The 25,852-nt window shown below is 42.0% G+C and overlaps 1 protein-coding gene across 6 annotated transcripts in view; it reads left to right on the top strand.

Annotated features, from left to right (window-relative positions):
* Window positions 1-25,852, top strand: part of ARVCF (ARVCF delta catenin family member) — a 185,265-nt gene that overhangs the window by 138,168 nt on the left and 21,245 nt on the right. For all 6 annotated transcript variants that reach the window (XM_059827845.1, XM_059827844.1, XM_059827841.1 and 3 more), the window contains one exon: window positions 1,077-1,148. In XM_059827845.1, the coding sequence (XP_059683828.1) occupies window positions 1,077-1,148 (72 nt within the window). The remainder of the gene's footprint in view (window positions 1-1,076; window positions 1,149-25,852) is intronic.

The following is a 25,852-nucleotide window of genomic DNA, read 5'->3' as shown; positions in this document are numbered from 1 at the left end:
GACCGTTTTCCTGTTTGCTTTTGAGCATCCTGACAGGAGCTTTCAGCCCTTCCGGTAAACCTCCCTTAACAGCCTAGTAGAGTCCCTGTTCAGAAGCCACCGCTGTCAGCTTAAATTGTGGTGTTCTGAGTTCATCCCTTCGCACCCACCTGCCCTGCTCAAGAGGGACTAAATAATTTGATTTTCCCCCTCAAAATAATTTGGGAAAGTTAAATTGTACGCTGCTGTCCTCAGAAGCCACGCAGATTCCTGCACACTCTCTCTGCTGTCAGCACTGCTCTCATGGGAAGGTGCCTGCTTATCCCCCAGCATCCACGCAGGCTTACCCAAGGCAGTGGAGGGGACGGGGTGAAAATTAACCCTTCCCTCCCCAGCTGTTGACATAACCTTGAATTCCCAACCTAACTAAAACTAAAGTCCAGGTTTTGTTCTGCTTTCTATGAAGGATTACGTAAGTTAAAGCTGGTGCAGTGATTTGAAATTGTCTCTTAGCAAAAGTGTGGAATTATTTCCATTAGTTTCTAATAAATAGTCAAAATGGCACTTTATTGATTGAAGGGCAATTCAAGGTGAAGTTGTCGGCTGCTGTCTGTACAATATATTAAATCTAGGCCTTCCTTCCTGATAGTCGCAATGAGAATAGAGGCTGCAAAGCAAGCCTGTAGGTTTTTGCTCTGCTGCTCAGTTTCTGCTTCAGCTAAGCTTCAGGTCAGAATTGCTCTGTGAAAATAACAAGTAAATACTGGGCTTCTGAGGGAGGGGCGTAGCTTTGCCAAGAAGGGAAATGGCACAGTTTTCCAAGATTTTAAACACTCAGAAGACCCACTGAAATGCTAGTGCTAAGCATGTTTGCGGATCAACCTGAAAGTAGCACGGATTTTTGTCCCTAAGTTGCTCATGCTAAAACCACAGCTATGCAGCTGGGTTGCGAGTCAGATGTCTACAAATACGGGTAATAGTCTGTGATTTACATTCTGAGTCGATATCTTCTCTCATCTTGTAGATGCACATGACAGTAACTTACCTGTCAGTATGCGGACAGTCATTTCCATCTGTTGTCTTATTTTTTTGCACAGGAAAGAAGAATGGAGATTTGGACAGGAATTTTGATACACTTGATTTGCCTAAACGGTCTGAAGCCGCAAAAGGTAATGCTGATGTTTGTGCTTTTGGAAATAACAAGTAGCCTGGGAGCTGGAGGCTCTTAAAGGGACTTGAGATGTAAGCATATCGCACTGATCTTTATTTTGTATTCTGTTAATTGAAATAATGGATGTGTCAGTGCTAGTTGTTATCTAGTATTCAATACTGGATATAACCAGCTTTTATATAAAGCCGCTAAATGAGTGGAATCTTGTAGAAGGCCATCTGATTTGGTGTTAGGTGATTGTAACTCCACAGAGGAGTGAGCACATGCTCTCTTCCTTTACAACTCTATAAGCAAATTGCCTGCACTAGACGTGAACATAAGGAGTTATGAAATACATACTTATCACTAATCTTTTCCCTTCCCTGGCATCTCTGTATTTTTCCAGTGTTCCAATGAATTGGAGAGTGAGGGCTGGGGATGAGTTCAATTTTTTACTGATAGTCTTCTCCTGAATACAGTATGCTTCTCTATGTGTAGTGAGTAGTACTTGTAGTTTTCCAAAATCGGGAGATTCACCGAAAAATTCTTCTGCGTTGCACTTTTATATTTCAGCTCTGGCATAGGAGAAATCTTGCACAAACAATCTGCGTTCCTTTCCTGCATACGTGGTGCTCTTTTTAATTGGAGATTAGGAGATGATTTGGGATCTCATCAGACTTCTCACAGCTTTGGACGGTGTTTTGAGACTTGCACAGGTTTTCATCTGAAGTGTGTGCAATGTCATTGCAAAGATTCAGCCATTGTCATGGCAACTGCTGCAGTGCCACCCTGTCAACCTAGCCTTGCAGGAAAAGCTCTCCCATAGCACCCTCACCTTAATGATCTGTGAATACCCAGAACTACCTGAGTATTCTTCAGAAAGAAAATCTTAAACTCTTCCTGCATCACTTGTACAATTTCAGACAGTATAAAGAGACAGTGTGACTCAGTGGAGAGACCCCTGGACTTAGACTTGAGATACCTAAATTATGCTATTCTAGTGACCTTAATCGAATCAACTGATTTGTGCTTCAATTTCCTTACTGTAAACTGAGGGCAGCAATAGAGACCAGGTCTAACATCCTTAGAGATGTACTGATAGTCAGTAATGGTATAATAATTTATGTGTAAAGTGCTGCACTCTCACTTAAATTCATGGGCAGTGAAGCTATGATTGATGATATGCAAACTAATCCTAATATATAGATGGATGTAGTGTATTTACAGACACTCTTTACAATGGGTACGATTTCTAGGCTAATGTCTAAATGCTAATTTTCATTTGATGCACTATTGCACAAGATATTAATGCACCTCTTAGAAGGTGCAATGCCATCCTATTTGGAGAGCTGCAGGAGACCTCTGCTAACCAACCTTCACTTTAATGCCACCAGTTCAGGGCTGAGCGTTGATTACATTGCAGAGCAAGGAGACTTCTTAAGGGTGCAGGAAAAGAAAGGAAAGCAAAATACAGTAAGGGCTCCAGCACTTTCATTCCTTTCTAGTGTGATTGGAATGTAGGTGCCACTAAAGGGAAAAGATGGAAATCGAGGATTTCTGCAAAGAAATTGATCTTGCAAAACTTTCTTTAAAATAAGGTAAAGATCTTTTATGTGGCTCTGCTCGTGGTAGAAGTGTTGCGGCATGCCTGATGAGAGACATATCTGTCTCTCTGAGCTTACGCAGCTGGTTATCATAACCAATTGCTAGAAATCACACACTCTTGAAGAGGTTTTGTTTGATAATTTCAAGATACCCCCATTTAATCTAAGCAGAATAGATTTTAGTCTGACTGAGTATCTCATGCTAGATTAGGTCAGGAGATCAATTCCACAGCATTTTGAAAGAAGCCCTTTGACATGGAAAAAGGCATGAGAAACTATTCATTTGTGTGACAAAAGTAAAAAAATAAATTTGGTGATACATTTTTTGTTCCCTTTTTTACTAGTAGTTTCCTGCAAAGCATCTAGTTTTCATGACAGTTCCTGGATATTAAAGGTTCTAACAAGATTGCTAGGACTTTGAATTGTTCGGTAAGATAAGAAAAATAAAACTGTAGTTTTAAAACCCCTAAAAGCTCTGGTCAGATCTATGCCATAGTCTGTAATTGGCTCTGATGAGATCGGCTCTCAGCTGAAGGAGAACCTTGTTACTAAGATTGAAAAATCATGCAAGTTTTAATGATCAAAAGCACTCAGTTTGAGTGACACAATGAAGTGCTATTTCAAAAATCAACAATTACAGATTAATCTCTTTCATGTATTATTAAAGCCATATTAAAGTGAGTTTTCAGCTGGAATCTTTGTGGGCAAATGAAACTGCAGTAATAAGATTTGTTCATACAATGCAGCAGATGAACACTGTGGTAGTTAACAAATAGTGTGATGCAGTGTTAAGTTTCCTGTAATCTTACAGCCAACATCCATGATGCTTATCTGATGGATCTAAAGATGAGGTTTCAAGAACTTGACATCATGACTTCCCTATGAAATATTCTTAGGTATGATCACTGAGCTTAATCGATAGTGTGCTTATGATCCCTTGAAAAACCACAAACTGGAAGCAGTGAACTAGTTCAGACCTATTTTCTATCATTCTGGAAACTTCATTTGGTCTCCAAATTACTTTAATTGCAGGAATCTCTGTCTACCCTGTAACCAAACATGATAAAACCAGAAACCTTTGTAGTTTCTAGTTGGGGGGTGGGGGCGGGTTAGTGTCTGTGTGGGAGGCAGAGGTTTTCTCAGTCTTTGTTAAAGACAGCCTAGGAACACGTTCCTATCCTGAACAGTCCAAAGGGTCTTGTGAGTTACTACCTCGCTTAAATGCTAGTAATTTTTTTTTTTTCCCTGGAATTTGTTTGCTCTGGAGAGGAATGAATGAATGAAAGCAATTCTTTTTTTCCAAAGTGATGAACTAGAGTCTCCTTTTCTTCTGATTGCTCTTGGTTTTTTAATGGAAATCAGATTTTGCTGCAGCACAGCATTTGAGCAGCCCTGAAACCATTTCTAAGCCTTTAATAATTTTATGTGCTAGGCATTCTGGCAGGGGAAAGCTTCCAGTTCAGGGTTGTTATTTGTGGTAAACTGGATAATGTCAGATGGGAGAACTTGCAGTGCTTTCAGAAGCTGTCTCATCTGATCTTAAAAAATAAATATATATGCTCTGGCAGTGTCCAGAGTACTGCTGTCCTCATGAGGAAAGATTGTGGAAGAGAAGCTTCTTGTTTCCTCTTTGTTGAAAGGAGAATATTTTTTTCTGACAGTTGGAGAGAGGATCAATTTTTTTGGGTGGTGATATGAGCTTGCATAGAGCCATCAGAAGGGGACAGCACTGACAAGAAATTATGAATGCTGTCCTCAGGACCTTGCTAAATTTAGTACTTTCAAAAATTTCCTGCTCCTGTGAGGGGGGGTAAAAAAAAGTCTTGCTGTAATTCCTTCCCCAGTATTAAGTAGGTCACTGATAGTGGTGTTGGCTGTCTCCTCTGCAGCGTATTCTCTTCTGCACTACCACAGTGTGAATGTTGATTTCTCCTGTGTGCACATTAAATACATAGCACAGTACAATTCCTTTGCTTTGTTCACGGAGTCGTTATTTCTGAGCAGGGATGGTGACAGGAGGCTCATGCATTGCGGGGAAGATCAGGATTAATCATATCTGTGCAGAGGAAAGCAGGGTCTCAGATGGCAGACTGCGATAAGGTTTTCTGAAAAGAATCAGCATTGATATGTGTCAGCCCTCTGAAGATATTATAAAGGTTGTAACATTTAATCCTCGTGATGTGAAGGTGTTGGATTGTCCACCTCTGTTCATCAGTGCTGGAACATCGGAGGAGAAGGTCCAGAAGAACAGAACAGCTTTTTGTATGGAATCAGCAGGTTATTCCTAACTAAATCCAGACCTCTGTGCTATTTGGTTTAAGTAAATCTCTTGGCTTCTTGTTTATGCACACACATCTAATGGCATAAAAGCAGATGCTCTAAGGTGCTTTAGGTGTTGAAGTTCAACTGTGGTTTCAATTTATCTCATTAGGGAGTTGAAAGTTTTCAGCCATAAGGAGACATCTGCAGGTACATTCAGCCCGGTGGATGAGCTAACTCATTCTGTCCTTTAAATCAGTTATTAAAGTGGTTATTAGTTTATCTTTTCCATTTTGATTATTTAAGCTTCCTTCCATTTTAATGGGAACATAAGTTTAGGAGAGAGTCGAGCAGAAATACTGAACTAGTGCTAAAGCTGCTTATAGTTGAACAAGTCTATTTTGTTGCAGCGGGAACCTCACAGAAAAGCTGAATTTATTTGAAAGCTCAGTTTTGTGTGTACACTTACCCTGGTCAGCAGCCTCTGTAGGTAGGGAGTGAGATTTTGGGTGAATTTGTCAGCAGGTGAATTTCTTCGTTCTCCATTATCTGAAATCCTCAGTCACTTTCTATGTAGCCTGATGCTGATGATAGATTTTCTATTCCAGAAGGTAAGTGTTTAAATTCACTTATAAATCTTCGTGTTACTGCTCCAGGAAATTAGACTTCCTGGCACTGACAACGTAATGACTTTAACTAGTAGATTACAAAAATGCTGGCAATTTGTCTTCAGCTAAAGGCAACATGTAGTGGGGGGAGAGAGAAACTTCACTGAGGCTTTACTCTGACTTTAGGTTTGTAATTAAGATGAGCTCCTGTTCTCATTTTACTGCCATTTTAATTTGCTTTCTTTAAATCTTCACAAGTTGACTCAAGCACTCACCTGCCCTTTCCAGCTCCCGTCAATCATTAATTTTGATTGTCATATTGTGAATAAGCAAGTAGAACTGGTTGATTAATGGTACCATCCACACCCCTCCTGTGCCTGCTAGTGGAAATTGAGGGACTGGGAAGATCTCCTCTGTGAAAGCAAGTAACATGTTCTTGTATTAACATCTTTTAAGTATTTCATGCACGTTATTGAGAATTCCTATCAGAATTATTAAGTATCTCTTATTTCTGTTGCTTTACTAAGTAGAGTGTTCATTTTGGTCCTGTGTGTTTTTCAGAATGTACAAAGCAGTGAAAGATTACTCATCTGTCTTCCAATGCTTTGAGTCAGAGAAAATTTATTGCCGTGAATAGGAAAATTCCCATATGGAGCCTGCCCTTGCCAAACTTTCTCCAGCCCGGTGCCTGTAAATTCTCATTCTTTTTCCCCAATATCTGTGAGGAATTTGGAGCAGGCACCTGTGGATTTTTCCTTTCTCGCGTACACACTCTTCCCATAGCTGACATTCTTCTGGAATACTCTACTTTTATTGTCATAATCTTCTTCAATTCTTGCGTTGAGCCACTTGTTCGTTCAAAGCTGGGTTGAAACACGGCAGTGGGTTGCTTCCTGACCTGCTGAGCGGTGCTCTACAGGTGGAAACTCTGATTTGTGATCTTTATGGATCTGTTAAATTTGATCACGCAGAACATAAACTGTAAATTTAGGGCTGAAACTGAAGGGTTTGAAAAATCATATGGGGAGATGCAGCTGGAATGTGAATTGGAGGTCCAGGAGTTACGTCTTTTGTCTTGTTCCTGCCCTAACGTCTTCCTCTAATGAAAAGAATGAGTCTGAAATAGCTTCTTGTTGTTCTTAACGTGACAACTCAAGCAATTTGAACTAATACCAAGTGTGTTATAGAACAATGATTATTTTCATTTTAAGTAAACTGGCTTAAGCCTTTAAGAGTTGTTGCCTAGATTGACACACTGTGACACCTTCGGTGTTTTAATGACGTGTGCATTTCTTGCGTGAGTCAGATATGGAGAGGGTTTAACAGTTACTCACTTAGCATGGATTTTGAATGGAGTGCAAAATTCTGTCACTAATGGTTAACAATAAAACTTCCTTAAAACAGAAAATCATTCCAGTAGGACTGTTGTTCTTTTTACTTCTTTTTTATTTTACAAAGTTTACAGACAACACAAGTTCTCTGTAAACTCTAGATGAATGAGGTGATCAGTGATGGGTGGTGGTAACTCATCTGCAGAGATGAGAATGTGTTTCTCCTTGACTTCTGTCTCAGTCCTAGTCCCAGTACATACTCCAGGGTACCTAATAGGAAACTTGCTATAGGATTGTACGTGATTAGAAATATTTTGCAGTTTTTGCTTGAGAAGTTTTATGTAGGCCAACAAGGCAGGAGAAGGAACAAGCAGAAGGGTCTGCCTTGCTTTTCAGGGACAGCTGACTTTGAAACCTGTTGACTAAACACTGCTTAATTGTCGTGATGTTCCCTGTCACTAGCTATTCTCAGTTCTTGCTGCCTATTGCTAGGATCAGTCAGTTCTTTCTGGTAGACTTCGCTCATACCCGTGCAGAGCTGCTGGACTTCATTGCTAAAGCAGTCCTGGTAGTTAGTGATTCACAGTCTTGTTCTTGTGATAAGCTCACCCTGCTGCACAGATGTTGCATAAAATAAATCACTAGCACAATTCTTAAGGGTTGTTCCTTCCTTGTTTCAGGTTGTGCAGATAGTAAGCCTTGAACAGCTTGGCCTTTGAAGGATGTTGTCCATGGAACGACCTTTGTTTCCTTCTGCGTAACTCATTGTGGCATAAGGTTTAAAAAACAAAACAACCCCCACCTATTTTTAACAGGTATTGAACTAGCTGAGCAGTTAAAGCAGCAGATTTTCCCCAAAGAGCGTGTTTTACCCACAGGTACCCATGGTGAGAGATTGTCATGCAATGCATTAAACAGCAGCAACTAGACAAAATGTTCTGGGCTTTTACCTTGGTGAATGCTGCTGCAACAGCGCTTTGGCAAACATGTAAAGGGCACAGTTATGCTTTTGTATTGTGTTATATTGCTAGAATCTGGATTTAGTAAAACAGAGTGCACTGTTGTATAGGAGTCAGCAAACCTTTGGGGTGGGGGCTAAGTTATATCACTGAACATCACTGAGTGCCCAAGGTTCTCTTACGGTCAGCTTATTTTGTTATGTTAGCATTCATTTCTAGGCCAGATGGTGGTTTTCTTCAGGTGCTACACCCTTTTAGCTCTCTCTTGACATACAGGTGACTTAAGTGATGTTTGAGGTTCAGTAGTTACCTCGGTATGGCAGTGTTTGTCAGCCACTAGATACATTTGTTATCCACTGATGTTTGCATGCCTTGTCTTGGAATCAGCATTGTCTTGAGGTGGCAGATGCATGTCTGCTTTATCTGTAGTTTTACTGTCATCATCGGTGGGTGTGATCACTTGCATTCATGTAGGCATTTAGTATTGTATATTCGTAGTAGTTATTTTTGCAGGAATATTCAAATATCGATAAGGACTCGCAGTTCAACCTTGCTTTTCTCACGTGTGTATGACCTTTCTGTATTCTGCCGCTAATTCTTTTCACTTGTTAATACAATTCTATCCTACAACATTCTTACTTTGGAGTCTGAGAGGAAACATATTTTTCTGGGAGAAACACTAACGATATGACTGAAACCCTACACAGTAACTGTGTACAGTAGTGCTGCTGAGACTCTCACAGCTCTGCTGTGTGGGGTTTAGTTATTCCACCAAATCATGTGAGAGGAATTTGGGACCGTTACAGGACGAGCTCATACTCTGGTGTTATCTGTCTGCTCAGGAATGTGAAGAATAGTTTTGGCTTTGTGTTCTAGTGATTACTACCATGTTTGTCAAATCATTGCTCTCTCACTTTGGAGAATGCCTCGACGTTGCAGCTCTAAGCCGTGCTTTCCGGTCCCTTGCTTCGTCCATAGGGACATCCAGGCAAAAATTGTATTTACAGATGAGACAGGCTAGATTCCTGGTAGAGGTGAAATGGCATCTGGAACAGCAGAAATGGAACAGCAAAGCTCTTGCAGCTGTAGTAAGGGGAAGCACAATGTTTGTGTGACTAGACTATACTAGAAATTGCTCAGTTAAGAGAGATTTACTTTTGTTTCAGGAAGATTTGAGTTGGGAACTTGAAGCGTTCTGCTACATGGAGGGTATATAACCAATGTAATCTGGAGAAGAAATGTCAGCTGTGATAGTTAAATGCCACTAATGCCTCCCCACTCCCAATATGGACACTTCATAGTATGAGTGTCTTTTTCAGTTTTAGGTTATGTAGCTTTGAAGTTTAAGCTGAGGGAGCAGTGGGAAACAACTGCTGGGACGGGGAGGCAAGAGGAGTGATTGTAGTGATATGAGAATTTCATTCAGCTCTCTTCACACAGAGTTGAGAATACGAAGTTCTTTGTGAAGTCATAAGGTGGTTGTTCTCCTCCATCACTTCTTGGCTCTGCTATAATTTGTTTGCCTGTAGAGCGCCTCCTTTTCCCTTTGTCTTCTACCTCTGTCTTAACAGCTAGAGGTCACATGCAAGATGAGTTAGGAGGACAGCTTTCTTTCCAAATTGTTTCAGACTCTTCCTTCTGAATGAAAAAAATCTGACTCACCTCTAAGGTACTTTGGTTATCCTGGAAATAGTGAATGAACATCCACAACTATTCCTCCTCTTTATCCTTCTCTTGCATTCTTAAATGCTCAGTCTTCCTCAGTGAGTGGAGAGGAAGAGCTTGGCAGTTGGAGACAAGATTCTCCCTTTCCACCTTTAGGTCCTTTCACCTGTGGCTTTCATGAGACTATAAAATAACTCCAGTAGTCAGCTTCCAGCTCCTTCTTGCCTGAGGCTGACACCCAAGAGTATAGATCTATTATAATAACTAGCAGTATCTTCAAAAGACAAGAATCCCAGGTGGTAGATTCCCTTTCCAGCTTGATGTGAATTTGTGGCCAAGTTATAAATGCACAGAAAATGAGACTTATAACATCTTAAACTAGAACAGCCTATATATACCTCCATAATAAAGTAGCCTATGAAAAACTAAACAGCAGGAACTCCACTCAGGCACATGGTAATTACAGCAGCTACTAAGGAGATGGAGTGATCTGGAGCTTCAGCAAAAGACAGAACTAGAAGTAAGAAAGTCTCATTTACACATTCCAGCGTTGCTGCTGACTTGCCAAGTGGTCTTAGGCAAGTTAATTGCATTCAGATGCTGGGGCTATAGTGACCTTGTTCATGAAGTGTCTGCTACTTCCACTGCCTTCGCTAGAATAAGTATTGGTATTTTCACTGCTGCTGTGATAACCAGTGTGGATGGTAGTGTACATGATACATTCATAAAACCAGCAAAATTCTGCCGAAGTATTGTGCATCACAACTGTTGCTAGCACCACAGTGATAGAAAAATTAAATAAAAACATAATTTCTGTTGAAGGTGGATGGTAGTGGCATGCCCCAATGGGATACTGTGTGAATGGATTGAGGAGTCCATGTTGTAGAGAGTATTTTGAAAATACATAATACTGTGAATTGCTTTGTATTCTTGCTATGCATATTACACTCACTGTGTATTTTTATGGAAAAGTTCAACTGTGTTATTTATGATGCTCTGTATAGATAGGTACGTACAGAAACCAATACATAACTCGAGACCTTGGCAAGTTTTACAGCCCAGCTACAACATTTACTTTGGTTATGGCAGGGAATACAGGATCTTAACCCTTCAACCACTGATTGGATTTTCATGTCCTTTATACTTTACTAACATTCCTGATGATAAAATAGTTAACGTTGGAAAGTGAGTAGTTGTCCGCTGTATTTTTTTTCTTTTCACAGCCTTCCCTGTACTGTTTGCCCCAGCTAAGAATGGTTAATACTCTTCTTTCCCCACCCTTTGGTTTGTGTATATGTTTTTGCATGTCTCATTTAGCATTTCTATTCTACAAGCAATTCTAATTGTTAGTCTAAAATAGAATGCCTGTTACTACAGAGCATAGCTCATTATACAGATGCTGCTCAAGGACTGTTTATAAAATGAGAATGTGCCAGTGAAGTCTGCCAGGAATAAAAGCAGGAGTTGGCGTGGAGGTGCTTATCCCACGTAACTGTAACTGCCTCAGTCTTGGGACTTAGTCACTGCAGTGAAAAACTCACTCCCTCCATTCATCCATCCATCACTGTTGCATTATGTCAGACTTCTGCCATGCCACTTACTCAGTTTCAATTAAGAAACAACAACAATGAAAGCTCGGAGACTTTTCCCCTCCTTTTAGCATAAGCATAAAGAAAATGAGGTGATACTTTGAAGAGGGGTGCAAATCAGAAAGTTGTCCTGATTGCCTGTCCAGTGTTGTAGTGAAGTACAAGGAAGAGGAACTCAGCTTCTGTTGGAATTTAGAGATGAAATTTCATGCCAAAATCAATTACAAAAACCTTGTTGCACAAAGTTACGATTGTCTCTAGTGTCTATCAAAAGTACCACAGCGAAGTTCTGCTGACGAAGCTACTTAACAAGTTAAGAGAACAGCAGAAAGTTGCAGAACAGCTGAGGCAGAAAAATTGTGTAATGTTGATTTAAATCCCTTGCCAGATTTCCAGAAATAATGTGTGCATAAGTAAGGGAAGTAGTTATAGCTCCAGGTGAATGTTATGAAGGCTGTGCCTTTAGGAATAACAGGAATGTGGATAGCTTTCTCAGAGGCCTATGTGACTCAGATGCTTTCAAAACTCAACGCTAGACAGACATCTCTCGAATATTACTTAAAGTGTCTGTCTGGGATACTCTGGCTGTCCCATCTGGTATTGTTTGGCCCACAAAAATGCAGCCTAATGCCCCATAATTAAGCATTGGAACAGGTTCCTCAGAGAGTTTTTGAAGGTTTCTCTATCATTGAAGGTTCTCAAGACCTGACTGGACAAAGCCATAAACAACTTGGTCTAAATTCAGCATTGCCTGCTTTGAGCAGGCCACTGGCCCAAGTGACCGACCCCACTCTCTTTCACCCTAGGAGAATAAAAATGAAATAGTTGTGTGATTCTGAACTAACGGCAAATTGAGGTACTAGAGATCAGGCAAGGAGGCCTCCCTTAATGCAGCCAAGACAGGGGAGGTACATGCAGTAAGGTGTCTAGCATTTTTTCTACTTTTGCTTGAACAGTATTTATTAGAGGTGATGGAGAGCTTTAATTATGGAGTTAATCTGAAAACTAAAATAAACTGGAATGTCAAATAACCTGTGCATTCTAAATTACAGAAGTCACTGATGCTCATTAGTCAGACTGTAGCTGCAGTCCTGTTTTGCAGAAAGGGAAATAAAGAGAATAAAAATATTAAGACTTCTGTTTTCTCAGCATTAATTTCTAGTGTGTTTACCTACACAGCTGCTGCAGTCCTATTATCTGACTCATTACTTTATAAACCACTTTGAGATATTTTGAATGTGAAAGCTGCTGTATAAAGCCATATTTATTTCTATAACCCTGAGTGCTCTGCACAGGCTTAAAAGCTCCCGCCTTCTCCAACATGACAGGGGAATGATATGACTTAATGTGCCATATACCTCTAACTGTAGATTGAAGAAAAATGACCTTGAACTGAGAGGCAGGCATTTACATGGTAAAGCAGACACTTAAATTTACCTGTCAGCTGGAGGGGGGGGAATCTTACCTCTGCATGGTTTAGAAAGCAATGTCAATCCAACTGTTCGTTGCTCTGAACCCACTGAGAGCTTGATTGCTGACCCAGGCATTTTCAGGTGATCAGCATGAATGTTGATCAGTATGTGGTAGAAAGGAGAGCATTTTTATTTCAACCTCTCAGACCATTAGTTTCAGCCCTGAATTTTCTGTGCCTCGGTCATAGGGAAAAGTGGAAGTCTGTAATAGCATGAAATGTTATTTGTCTGTTCAGGAATAGACCGTGGTTCAGGCTTCTCTGGAAGGAGGATGCGCGAAGAGCAATCCTTCCACCTCATGTCCAGTTCAGTCATGTTTTGCGTGCCTTGCAGTCTCCTTACTTTACTGAATATATCGTTGCTTTTGTAGGAGACGTGTAGAGCAACTTTGCATTCTCTTTTACCAGTAGCCTCAGTGAATTGTAAGTCCCTGACACAGTGTGACAGCTGACTTGAACAGGCCAAGTCTAGAGAGGCAAGACAGAGATGGAGTGGGAGGGGAGAGGGGGACATGGACTGCTGAAGTGAGTTGTGCACTTACACGGCATTTCAGTGGCAGAGCTGGGAATAGAGATGAGTTTTCCTGATTCCTAAAGCAATATTTCTCTTGTTGGCTTGTGCTGGCAAGACAGGTAGCAAGCCTACTCCATTTGGAAACATCAGTTCTTCTTGTCCCTCTCATACAAAGCCAGGAAGAATATTTAATCTAATGAATTTTGTTTTGAGAACTCTAAAATCGCAACCAGCAAATCTGTAATCATGATTGAGCATATAATTGCAACTTGTCCTGCTGAGAGCTTAAAAATTATGAGCAAGAAAAGCATCTCCAAAGACTCGTTCAAAATGTGGGGGGGACAAGAATAAGATCTAGAGAGACAATCTGCCTTAACTCGAGTGTCCCCAGTGACCTTTAAGCACTTAGGACATTGGAAGACTGCATTCCTTGGAAATGCAGGTTTCCCACTCCCCTTTTGGGGATACTTTGCGCATTGAGTCATAAAACGCGCTAGTGATCACTGCAGAGCAAAAAGGCAACTTACAGATGTCTAAGAGGAGAGATGAGAAATGTCAAGGATGACTGAGGTGTTAGTTGCATTGCAATGTGTTTGGGATTTCTCAAGGAATGAGAGAGCGTGGGTGTTAGGGGCATGAGACCTGATCCCATTTATTCAATTACATGAGTGCTGCTTCCAGAAGAGTACTTCCGTTCAGGTTAGTGCTAGTGTCTAAAACTTAAGGCTTGGTAAAGGCATGCATGACTTGGATTTGGGCAGTTCTGCAAGGTTTTGCTGCATAGTTAATTCTTAACAAGCAGGTCCTTTCCAAATTCTACGTATCTGCTTGCCGAAAGCAATGCTGAGAGTAAACCCATTGAAATTAGACTGTATTGGCAGTTTTCTATGTGACTGGATCCCAGCTTCCCTGAAACACTTCGAATTTGGTGCCAGTCCCCTCACTGCAGTCTGGAGGCCTATTTCTAGATCCAGCTGCAGACTCAGATGGCCCATGAGAAGCCATCAGGGCATTCATAACACTGCCTTGCATATATGAATGATTAGAAATGGGTATGGGTTGTAACATGACAGAAATTTCGATACTCTTGGGGAAGTATCTCACCTTCTTTACGCTTACATTGACCTTTTCAGAGTTTTCTATAGGTGTGAACAACCTCCACAGTAAATGTCAGCTTCTGCTTAGAAACTTTTACATGGGTAGTTTTAAGCTCAGTTTTTAATTGCATAGTATTACCATAAGAAAGCTGCATTGAAATTGAAAACTGTCCTAAACAAAATGTCTATTGGGTTAGGGATCTTTTTGCTATTTTCAACAGCGATGAAGTGGTTTCAAAGAAGCTGTCAGAGTTGCTTTGAGGTGGGGTCTGCTGTGGCTTTGTTGTAAAATTTTGCATATGACTTTCTGGTGGTTTGTGAATGCGGGCCGTGCCTGTAGGATGGTAAAGACGGATCCAGGTTGTAGTTGGATGCTATGTAACGTTCTCCTGTTGCCTCTTGAAAAACATCTCCATGCTTCCTCTGTCCATTTTGACTAAGTATATCATTCATTGCTATACACTGGGGCCCCAATCTATTTTTTTTTTTATACTTGCAAATGGATTTATTTGTGGTTGTAAAATGTGTGTGTGTTTGGACAGCTAAGGCTTCAGAGAGCTACTTCTCTCTAGATCACGTTGTCTTATCTTACATTTTCGTCGAAATTAAAGTTTTACAGCAAGATCCGTGTTTCCAGGAAACCTATAATTCTATGGGCAAAGCTGGTTTTGTGTCAGTTCTGCTTGTGATTATCAGATATTCAGTCAGTGCATCAAACAGCAGACGTGTTTACCTTTAATAGAAACTTTACGGTTTTTCTAAAAAGCTGCAGAGAAGGGTTGGCAGAAAGGAGAGTACCCCTTCACTCCACGCCTTCAGTGTGGTACGTCCCAGTGCACCCCAAGTCAAATGAGGGAGGAGCACTAGCATCTTCTCTTGCCTCTGGCCTTCTGTAGCCCCTGCCTGTATATGGTGCTTTGAGGATGGGTGGAAAAATCTCTGTTCTTGAAGGCATTAAGGTTTCTAGCTTATGGTGAAATCCGTGAGAATTAAGTACTCAAATACTGTACCTTGAAAACCTGGACTGCAAGGTCCGTTTTTTGTTACAGAAGTAGAAAACTTTCTGTTCATGTTGCTTCTACTCTGGCCTGACATTTATTTGACATTGAAAACATCAAAAATATTTTTTTTGGATGCTTGGGAGATACTTGAATTGCCTGACAGCAGGATGGTGACTGTAATTGAGACAGATTAGAGGCACTGGGCTGCCTTTGGGTGTGTGTGGCAGCTTTCATGAAATGGAGAGAGGAATTGAAACACACTTTTGACTTTGGAAGCTGTAGCAGGAACTAATTAGCAATTTCAGGACACAAACAGGATTGGAGGAAGTGTTTGGGTTGGTGTATAATGAATTATTTAATAACGTGAGGGAGTCTTTCCATATGGCACTTGCTCATAAAATGCTTACAGAGGCAAGATTGCAGGGCTCTGCCTGTAATGAACCGAACAGGCTTCCGATACCAGTCCTGGTAATTAGGAATCCCTGGCCTTTCATTTCTCTAGGCTGAGACTGGACCTGCTAGCTTCTTCTCAGCTTGGATTCTGATAACCTTTCCCCAAAAAAGGTTAGTTGTTTATATCCAAATATTTCCTTCCTACTGGGAAGTATTTTGAAGCGTTTGATGTTTCCGTGAGGGTAGATCCACTGGAGAATAGACATTTTTCTTCCTTCTTATTTGAGGAATTCAAGCTGTGGAGTTCTGTTGCCCTTCACTGCCTTAAGCAGACGGGCCTCTAACAAGCGACTGACTTGATATGAATAACCAAATACCTGTGTAATGGCTTATGACCATTTATGAGACTTTGTATAAAAATCGTGATGAGAAGTGGAAGTACAAGTAGACTCGGTGAAGCATGAGTAACCCAGAAAGAAGCTTTCAAATGGGTTTCCAAGCGTAGTTCAGTGTGTGTGAGCTCTGAAAGATTTTGGGTTTTTTCTTGAAGTTGTTTTTCCCTTGGCACTGAAGATAAAACTCAGACAGGCTGCGAAGGGGAGAACCTGACAGGCGCCAGCCTGAGTGGAAATACTGTCTGTCGATCCTTGTCTCTCGCAGCTCTAAGCAGCGCCCATCGCTGATACATCCAGACGTTGTCAGGAGCGTGCCGGCTTTCAAACCAGAGCGGAAAGTCCCTCTGCAGCAGGACAGTGTTTTCAAGCGCAGTCAGTGGAAATCCCCGTAGTCCCATACCTGACAAAGCAATCCTATTTCTGTAAATTCCTGAGTAATGGAGGATTTGGTTTTGCCTTGTTGGTTAAGATTCAGTGCCAGCACCCCGGTGCGTAAAGGCAGAGAAGGGCTGATCCCACAAGGTGCTGTGGGTCCCCCCACACCTTGACTCGCCACAGGCCTGGTGGAGAGAAATGGCATCCGTGGAGGTCTGAAGGAGCGCGGCCACTGCATCCAGGCTAAGAAGTGGCCACCAGCTGCAATCCCCTCCTGTCCTCCCCGACACCAGCCAGGCTGCCAGAGTGGCTGGCTGCTGCCCGTCCTTAGCTGCCAGCTCTGCAGTACCGCCTCGCTGGTGGGTAAGCGCAGAGCTCTCCAGTCTAACAGCGGCTTCCCACCTGACGCTGGATCTTACAGCTTTGCGCTGTGTAGCACTGTGGCCTCTCTCCCACTCCACAGCCCCATAAGAGCTTTCATTTACTGGCCTACTATGTCCCATGTAAATCATATAGCAGGGGAGGGCACTTAGTGGGACCATACCCACCCTCGTGATTCAGTGCATTTCATACAGTCTCTCTTGGAGATAGGAAAGAAGATACTTAAGAGGTCTGCAGAAGTGAAGAGTTTTCCGTGCTTTTTCCACCTTTCTCGCATAACTCAGTACTTAAGGTGTGTGCATATTTCAACTAAAAAAGTATTACCATGTAGGTTTTTTTATTTTGCCTTGCAGCTGTCTTCTGTAGTGTTTCTTCCCCTTCTCTGTGCTTCCCTACTTGCTGGGGTTTTCTGACAGTAAGTTTATAAAGCTGTTCAACATCTAAACAGTTCTGAAAAATGTCAGAATCTTTTTAATAAAGTAAATTTACTTCAGTGGCTTCTGGAGCCAAGGACTAATGCATGATTCCTTTTGCAGTAAGCTTTTCTCTGCAGACAGGTTTGTACTACTGAGCTGGGAGGAAGCTAAAAGCTCATTAGTGTCCTGGAGTCAAAGCAGCTGATCGGCATCTGGAACTGCAAAGCTGAGTTTTACAGGGGCTTGAGGCCAAAAAAGGGCAATTTGGAACACATGATCCTTAGTTAAACACACACAAAAGACCAGAGGAAAGAAAATGGTTAGGTCCAGGCAGCCACAAGTCGAAGGAAGGAGTCCCTTGACAGGGCTGTTGATTTTCAGTGACGACTCTGGTTCTGAGGTGTTTTTGTGTTATGAGGCTCTTGGACTTGTTGATAAGGTATTAACAGCAACACATTGTATTTTATTACTGGATGTAGCTGTGGTGTGATATTTTTTTTTTTTTTTTTAATGGGCTTTCCCTCAGGGAATCACTCAGTGTCTCTTTAATAACCACATTTTATACAGTAAGCTCAAACCTTTGGATGGTTGGGCTGGACAGTTAGGCCTCTGCACTAGTAAAGGCAGTGAAAAGAGTCTGTCTTACATCTCAGGTCTGTTCAGCTGCATCACGTGGCAGCTATGATCAGAAAAGCAGTAGCATGCTTTACTGAGCTGTATGTGGGTTTTGCAAGGAAAATGCTTTTACCTGGCTTTGGTTTTTTCAGTTTAAGGAAAAGTCCCTGAAAACACACATGTTCTGGCATGTATACATGAATGTACAGTTGTAAAACCACATTTGTTTATATAATGTGAAAAGTTGTAATTTTCCTCAAGTTCCCAGTCCTCATTACCTTTGCCAGCCATCTCGCTATTCCTTTTGTTCCTTTGGGAAAGCTTAGCTAAATGGAAAAGGCTTGCAATATGCTCCAAAAGCAGTGAATTCAAGCTCTACCAAGGCAGAGAGTAAGGAAGTTGCAGCCTAGAGATTCCTCCATTTAAAAGCTTTCCCCATTTAGAAGAGGGGTCCGTTTTCACACCTGCTTGTATCAAATGAGGCTTTCTGTAGAGTCACCTCATTACTGTGTCTTTCCAGAGTTGCAAACAGGGAACGATCTTTGGCAGTGCTATGGATTTGGATTATTGTGGCCTCCCCACATGTTCTTGGCTTGTGCTTGCAGCTCTGAGGACAGTGAGTTGACACCTCCCTGAGCTTCCGCATTTTCTACTGGTGTAACTGGCCCAAACGCTGGAAGCCAGACAAGCCAGCCGGGCTGCGCAGTGTTCTTATTTCTAGCGTGGATTGTGCAGTCCTTGCAATTACTATCTGTGGCTGAAAAGGAGGAGTGACAAAATAGAGCTGTCTGGTGCCATGCACAGGGAGAGACCCCTCAGGGCATTTGAGCAATCAACAAGCATCTGGGTCCTTTCAGAGAGGAGGGAGAAAACACGTCAGTCGTGTGTAATTCTGGACCCTCACAGAGACAGGAACAGACGTGTCAGAAGCACCCACGGTCAATAGTAGCAGCAGCAATGCTGAGATCTAAAAGAATAAGCATGGACATTTGACCTTGTCCGCTGTTGTTCTAATATTCCTGTTACGCAGCAGACAACACCTGGAAATTCAGGCTTTCCCTCCCAGGGAAACAGAACGTGATTGATGACACGCTTGGTATTGATGTTGTATGCATGGGGCAAATTGCTGTCTGTTTAAGAAGTCCCCAGTGTGATGCGCATCATCGCTGTGCCCAGCGTCCTTTTGGTATCAGCTGTTAGAGGCATGTGTCCAACCGGAAAGCTTCAGGAAGAAGCTTCCCTGGAGGCAGCAGGCAAGACTGACCGCACCTAGGAGGGTTTGCATGGCTGCTCCCCTAGCATATTGATCTGCTGTCAGTGCGATCACCAGCCTGATAAGCCTAATCTGTCTTTTGTCTTAAAATACCGTAGTTGTTGAGACAAGAGTAAATGACATCCAGGAAGACTACCACAGACACACAATTGCTCCAGGCGAGAGAATGTTCACCCCTAGCTTAGAGTCTCAGGAGTACCTGAACTACCGGGAGTACAGTACCCTTGCACAGCTCACAATGTCACACTGTGAAACCCTGCAGAGCTGGCAGACCTTTGGTGCAGATTAGTTTTGTATTCACTTGTGTATGTGAGACAGGATTTTGAACCAAGTCCCGTTTTGAGATATTGCAGTGGTGATGCAGGGCCTGGAGTGTGTTCAGGGGGCTTGCAAACACCATGGTAAGCTGGGTATGGGAAAAGGGGAACCCGTACTTCCAAACAGATCGTTTTGATACGTGGCTCACAAAGCAGAGGCTCCAATGTGTGGTCTGCGTGTGTGTGAGAGAGGGAGAGGATGTTACTTAATGTTTGATTTTTAGATCCAAAGTGCATTTTAAAACAGACTTGCTTTTGGAATAACATGATTATCCCGTTCCCTTTAAAAGAAAATGCATTCAGTTATCACTGTGAAGTAAATAAAAATAACTTTGGATCAGAGAAGCTGGTGAGAGAGCAAGTGTTAACATCTCACGTATTGTACTTAAAGTCTCCAAGGTCAGATGCAAGTCTTCTGGGACAGGGGCAAAGGAAGCTATTTACATGAACCGTCCTATTTTAATCATTCAGCCAAAGGGCTTAATGTTAACTTCAGGTCCAAAGCATTGTTGCTTGTAACAATGGTGTTTCTCAAAATCAAACAAAACCCACTGCCAAAGGTGACCTGCAAATGCTTAAATGTGCTGCAATTCACCCGCATGCCTTCTCTCCCTCTCGGTGGAGACCTTTAGCAACTCGCCCTCTCTGCATCAGCCTGGCTGCTCCGTATTTCCTGCCCGTCAGGAACAGGCCTACGGGGACAGCACATTCCCCTTTTGAACTAGAAGCTTGGGTAGCGCTCTAGTTATCTGCAGCAACAGTCAGATCCTTATTAAGTATTGGTCCTCCAGAGCCTTCGCTACTGATTAGTGAACAGAGGAGAGAAGGTTGTTAACGGAATATCTCCAGTTGCCAAGAGACTTAGCTGCATAGGCTTGAAAAAAGCCTTTGTTATTGGGCAGTGTGTCAGACACTGTCGGGAGAAATGCTGCTTGCAGGCCCTTTGGAAAGGGAAAACTGTATTAGCTTTAAAATCTCTGCTCACAGAAAACAGAAGTGCTGGAACTCACACAAGGTCAAAATGGGTTGTGTTTAATTGAGCCATCTTTGTTGAATTGCATATTCTTTGGCTATGAAGTGGAATATAACCAACCGCTTACAAAGCACTCCCTGTAAGAGAGGTTACTTCTGTAAGAGAAGTTACTTTGATGACAGCTTCTGGAGCTTGGGAAATGTAAAGGATAATAGAAAAAGCAAAAGACAGTTTGCTTTCCCAGGCATCCTTATTTCTCCTGCGCTGCCTTGCCCTCCCATTTCCTTTCCTTGCTGCCTTTCTGTCTTCCCTGCAGTCAGCCTAGCCCCTTGTGTTGATTTTTTGCATACCTCCGCCCTTGGTAGTGCCGGTAACATTCCTGTTACATCCTTTGGGGTGGGGGGTTGCTTGCTTCCCTTTTTAACTAGCATGCCATTGCTTCTTTCGTTGTGGGAGTACGTGGTAAACTGGGAAGAGTTTATGTAATTTTAGAACTTGTGTGTGACTTAGTAGATTAGTTGGAAAGGTCACACACTCTGGTGTTCATTTTCTAAATAGAAAAACTCCTCTTAAACATTCCCTCAAGCCTGATTTGAGTCTCGTGTGTCCCATATTATTCTGGTTGTTCTTTTCAGTACTATTCAAAGGCTGTTCTGTCTGTCTTCAGAGCTCCTGCTCAGTGGTGGATGCTGTATTCTTGATTGAATCTCTGCAGTAGGCATAATACCTGTCTTGACTTGTACAGTACCTTGAAGTGAAAGCTATAGAGACTATTCAGAACTTTCCACCTATTATTTCTTCTTCATTCGTTGCAGAAGTTTGCTATGCCTCTGTTGTATGACACTCGGTATTCTACATGTATCTGCATCGAGCTGCATTCTCCATCGATTATGCCAAGCATTTGGCTCTGTTGGAGCTGGCTGCGTTTTCGCTACTGTTAAGCCTTTCAATTAGAAGAGTCTTTCAAGTTTATGTTGGCATTCAAGCTGCTTTGTGCACTGGGTGCTGAAGCACGGCATACAGATGGAATCGAGCTGATGGGTCGGGTTTTTTAAGGATGTGATTACTGTTTTTATAAAAGTAACCAGCTGCCTCCCTCCCACCTTCCATGGGTTTTTTCATGTCGTCTGTTATAAAGCCGTGCTGTAGGGTGAGGCATTCCTGGAAGGGGAGGGTTGAACTGCTGGACGGATTTGCTGCTTACATGTTCTGAAAACATTTCTGTAGCAAGTAATTCTGAACTCTGTTTTACAACTGTTTAACTTGCAAACAATGAACTACACAGGCTGTAATGAAGTTACCAGCCTGTTGTCGGCAGAGGGCAGGAGTCCAAGATCTTTGGACCTTTTCTTTCTTGCAGAATCAAATTGTTCATTTCTTTTACTGACGTGATTCTTTACTTTTTTTTCCTTTCTTCTGGCTCATGGCTTCGTAGTTGCTTAGGGATCTGCTTTCTTATTCTACAGAGTCTGTTAGTATATGACCTTGCAGAGAAGCTGCTGTTCGGGCTCCTCTCGCTCCATCTGCCGGTACCTGTCACATCTCATGCTCGGAATGGGCCGGCACAGTGGATGGCCACCTTAGCGAGTGGAGTGGCTCGGTATGGGCAGATCAGCCCTTGAACTTCCATTGCTGGTCAGCACACCCTCGGTGCGGTCCTGGAGTACATCTCTTGGTTTAGTTTCATCCCAAATGAAGTCCAGGTGGTGCTGCCACTTCTCTGTGTTGGGAACCAAAGCGCAGTAAGTGGGGAAATTTGCTTCAAAACTGATCCAAATCAAAACACTAATGGAAACATGCCTATGGACACTGCGAGAGTGAGTAGCTATCAGAATTTGTTTTAGTGATCTTTGGTTTTTTCCTAGGTCTAGGGTCTTCTTAATTTTTCCTCCAGTGTTGCCAGCATCCTTCCAGTTACATATGAAATTGCCTCTCTTTTTAAACAGCAACCCAAGAGTTTTTGTAGGGATAGAAAATGAAGCAGCACACTTCTGCTACAGCAGTAGGAGAACTCTCATCTGACCAGTGTCCACACGTGTGTAATTTCCCATGCCTGTAGGGGGACAATAAATCCTAAATGGGATGAGTGGTGAAGGGAATAGATTTGGCAAACTTGCTCCAAAGAAAGTTGTCTGAATTTGGGATTAAGCTGGCATATCAGAGATACACACCTGGTGCAATATTTTATGTTATTGCCAGAATGTAGCTAAGTATAGGCACAGGATCAGCATTGCCAAGATGAAAGCAAATAGGTTTGTGGAGGAGTTAATCCAGGAACTGCTGCATCATTCTCAGCACAGGGACTGAGGGTTGAATGGATTGAGATGGCTAATCACCACCGGTTAATTACTCAGGTGTTTTCTGTTCAGGATTGAAATTGCTGTCTGTGCTGTCACTGTTCTGTGGGCAAATAAAGGATAATCCACTTGGCACCTCCTGGTAGCGTGAACTTAGTGAATCCATTTGCTGATTTTGAGCAACTCTGCTGCGAAGAAGCTCATCTTCCTTTTTTCAGAAAGATGAGGCTACAGCATGTTGGTGAAGATGTCTAATGTGGAAGATCTTCCTTTGTATACACATTCATGCCATTAGCTGGGGAGAATGCTTAGATGCTGTAAAATGTCTGACTCAATGACATCGGTGTCCAAGGCAGTTTCTGTTTCTCTAAAAGGCAAAAACTAATATAGTGAACTTGTTTACTTTGCTTTCTGCAATGAAAAAAAGCAATAAATGACTTATCCTCATGCTTTTCCAGGAGGAAACAGTGTAGATTGCAACTCTGCACAAATCCGTAACCATGGAAGTCTCATTTATTCCGGGAGAAATTCTCTTTTTAAGGGCAGTGCTGAATCTGGGCTACAATTAAAAAGGCTTTTTAAAGAAAAAGGAAGACAGTGGATGTTTTTCTCATTTGATGTATTACCTATCATTAATGACCCTCTTTTTTCATTTCCATTTAAAAAATGGATATAAGCAATTAGCTGTATATTGCACAAAAGTAGCATTACCTGAAAAAATAATTAAGATGATCTTGAAATTAAGGAAATCAGTTTTGAAGAGAAGCAGGTGCTTAATGGAGGTAAGACCAGCTGTGCTTCCCAGGAACGTGCTTGAAGCGCTTCATGGAAAAATGTGCAAGGCCTCCACACAACACTGGAAGGAAATTTATAGTAATTCAGACAAATTGCATCCTATAAATAGCAGAGCTGGATTCATTAGGACAGGAAGCAGATGGAGAAAATATAAAACTTGTTTGTTTCTTTTTAAGGGTCTATAACGCTTATGAAAAGTGTCAGCTTGCTGTCAATGAGGGAAAAACCCTCCGGTGCAGCAGTAACTTCTTGCTAGTAGGTTCTCATCTCTGCTAATGAGCAGCCATCCATGAGGGGCATTCATAATACTTCGTTTTAGCATCTCCTGCCTGCCTTAGTCTGGCGTAGCCAGGCTGACACAGCAGTGCTGCAGCACTGGAAGCACGCAGCAGTTGAGGGGAGGGGTGAGACGTGAGGGAGGACAGAGTTTCATGTATGGTGCGCAGCACTTGCTAAGTCTGTTTAAAACAGATGCTGATGGAGCAGAGGCATAAATGTAGTTGGAAAGTGGGGATGTGTGGAGTGAGGTGAGAATCATCCACCAAACTGGCTAAGGGGTTATGCCCCAAAGCAGAAATGTACTGGTAATTGGTAGAGGAAATGCTGTGAATTATTGAAGAGAGAAGGTGAAGACATTTTTGAGATGCTTTTACATTAGTAAGTAAGAAAAAGGAGAGACTTTCATGCATGAAGAGAGGTAATGACAGAAAGCGGGTGGGAGGTGCGTGACTGGAATGCAAGAGGTAAGCAGAGGTGAGAGGGTTGTTACATCTTAGTGTTCATACTCAGTGAGGTGCTGCAAGGAAGGAAGAGTGTCCAGTTAAAAACGGCCATACAGACTGACAGAAAGGGCACATTGTAGACTGCACTTCAATAACAGGAGAGGGTGAACGTGTGGGGCTGTTTCCAAGTATGCCCAAATTATAACTAGGCACTTTAAAACAAAGCCATCAGAGAAGACTGGCTGAACAATTGCATACTATTCAACCACAGGCAAGCCTGAGCTCTCATACTGAACAGTAAATGTTCTGTATGAATATTATCTGTTAATGAACCTGCCTTCATCTCTTTTGCTGATCTGATTTACATTTCAGCAAAGCTTCCTTAAAAGATAACAGTGTCAAAGTTCCAGTAAGCTGTCCTAAGAGATTTTTTTAAGTATTAGTGTTCAGGAAAGGAATATTGCATGCTTATCAGGCAGCGGTGTTTCTTCTTGAGGAATTCTTAGATTGCCAATTCACCTTGTGAAGTGGCAGAGAAGGGTGATACGAAGGTCATATTGGAGTCAGATAATCACAAACTTATTCGAGGAATGGAGAAAAGCTATACAACTGTTCATGCTTCATGTATTAAGTAATGACAGTTTTTCTCAGCATTCAGTATAGAGGGCAATGATCCCAATGCAAGGAGAGGACATTGGAGAAGAGGAAAGTAAGTGGTATGGATTGGCAGGATGCCTTTGGGGATTGCCATCTGTTGCGGCTTGCACATATCTGTAGGGTGTCATGTAGCAAGCAAGTGGTGGCATTAAAACCAGTCACAGACATGGAGCGGGTTACCTACTCAGTCATTTGAGAAGAATGCAAGCGTGCTGGGATGCATGTGAGAAGCTGAGCAGGGAAAGTATGAGGCAGCACATGGGAGCTCATGGATCCTCATGCAGAGATCAGTTTTTTGATATGGAGCAAAGAAACCCTTGCCTGATGAAGTGTGTTTTCTTGCTTTCAATGGTATAAATAAGCCCAGTATATGCAGGGGGTTAACATGGCCTGTGTTTATGGGTAGTGTTATACAAGGTTTCAATTTTCTTGCCTCTAGGTTTGATCTGAGATGTCTGAAATATGATAATCTCTGATATGTGCTGAAAAATATGTATATGAGAGATGGGTGATTTTGAAGAGAACGTACTGAAAAGAGTGAGTGGTTTGTGTTTGTAGGTTTCCTGTCTTGCTAGTGGAAGACTTGCTTTGAATTATGCTACACTTTGAGGACAGCATCTTGTTATGCGAAAAACATTCTTTTCATTTGTACAAATAAAAAAAAAATTCTTCTGCTCAAAATAGGCTTCAGATTTCCTGTTTGCCCAAGCTCATTCACGCTTTCATGCTTTCGTTCATGTTATGTTTTTCCAAAAATCCTTTCCTAGGTAATGCCCGATGAACTTTATTTACTGCAAACACCCCAAAAGCCACCAATCCAGAAGTATCTTCCAGCTACAGTGACTGCAGATGAGTTTGTGTTGACCATAGGTTGCTTGTGCCTTCCTGCACTTACAGAAACACTTTAGGGGATTTAGTTTGTTGTTCACATAATCTGAACAGCACCATGATCTTTGAGATCATGTTTGTCTGACAAGTCCTTCAACTGGATGCTTGCATGTTCTTCCCTCATCGAT

Source organism: Gavia stellata, chromosome 21 (genome assembly GCF_030936135.1).
Source record: "Gavia stellata isolate bGavSte3 chromosome 21, bGavSte3.hap2, whole genome shotgun sequence".
In the NCBI taxonomy this organism is placed as follows: domain Eukaryota; kingdom Metazoa; phylum Chordata; class Aves; order Gaviiformes; family Gaviidae; genus Gavia; species Gavia stellata.
This window is presented reverse-complemented; position numbering and strand designations above follow the sequence as displayed.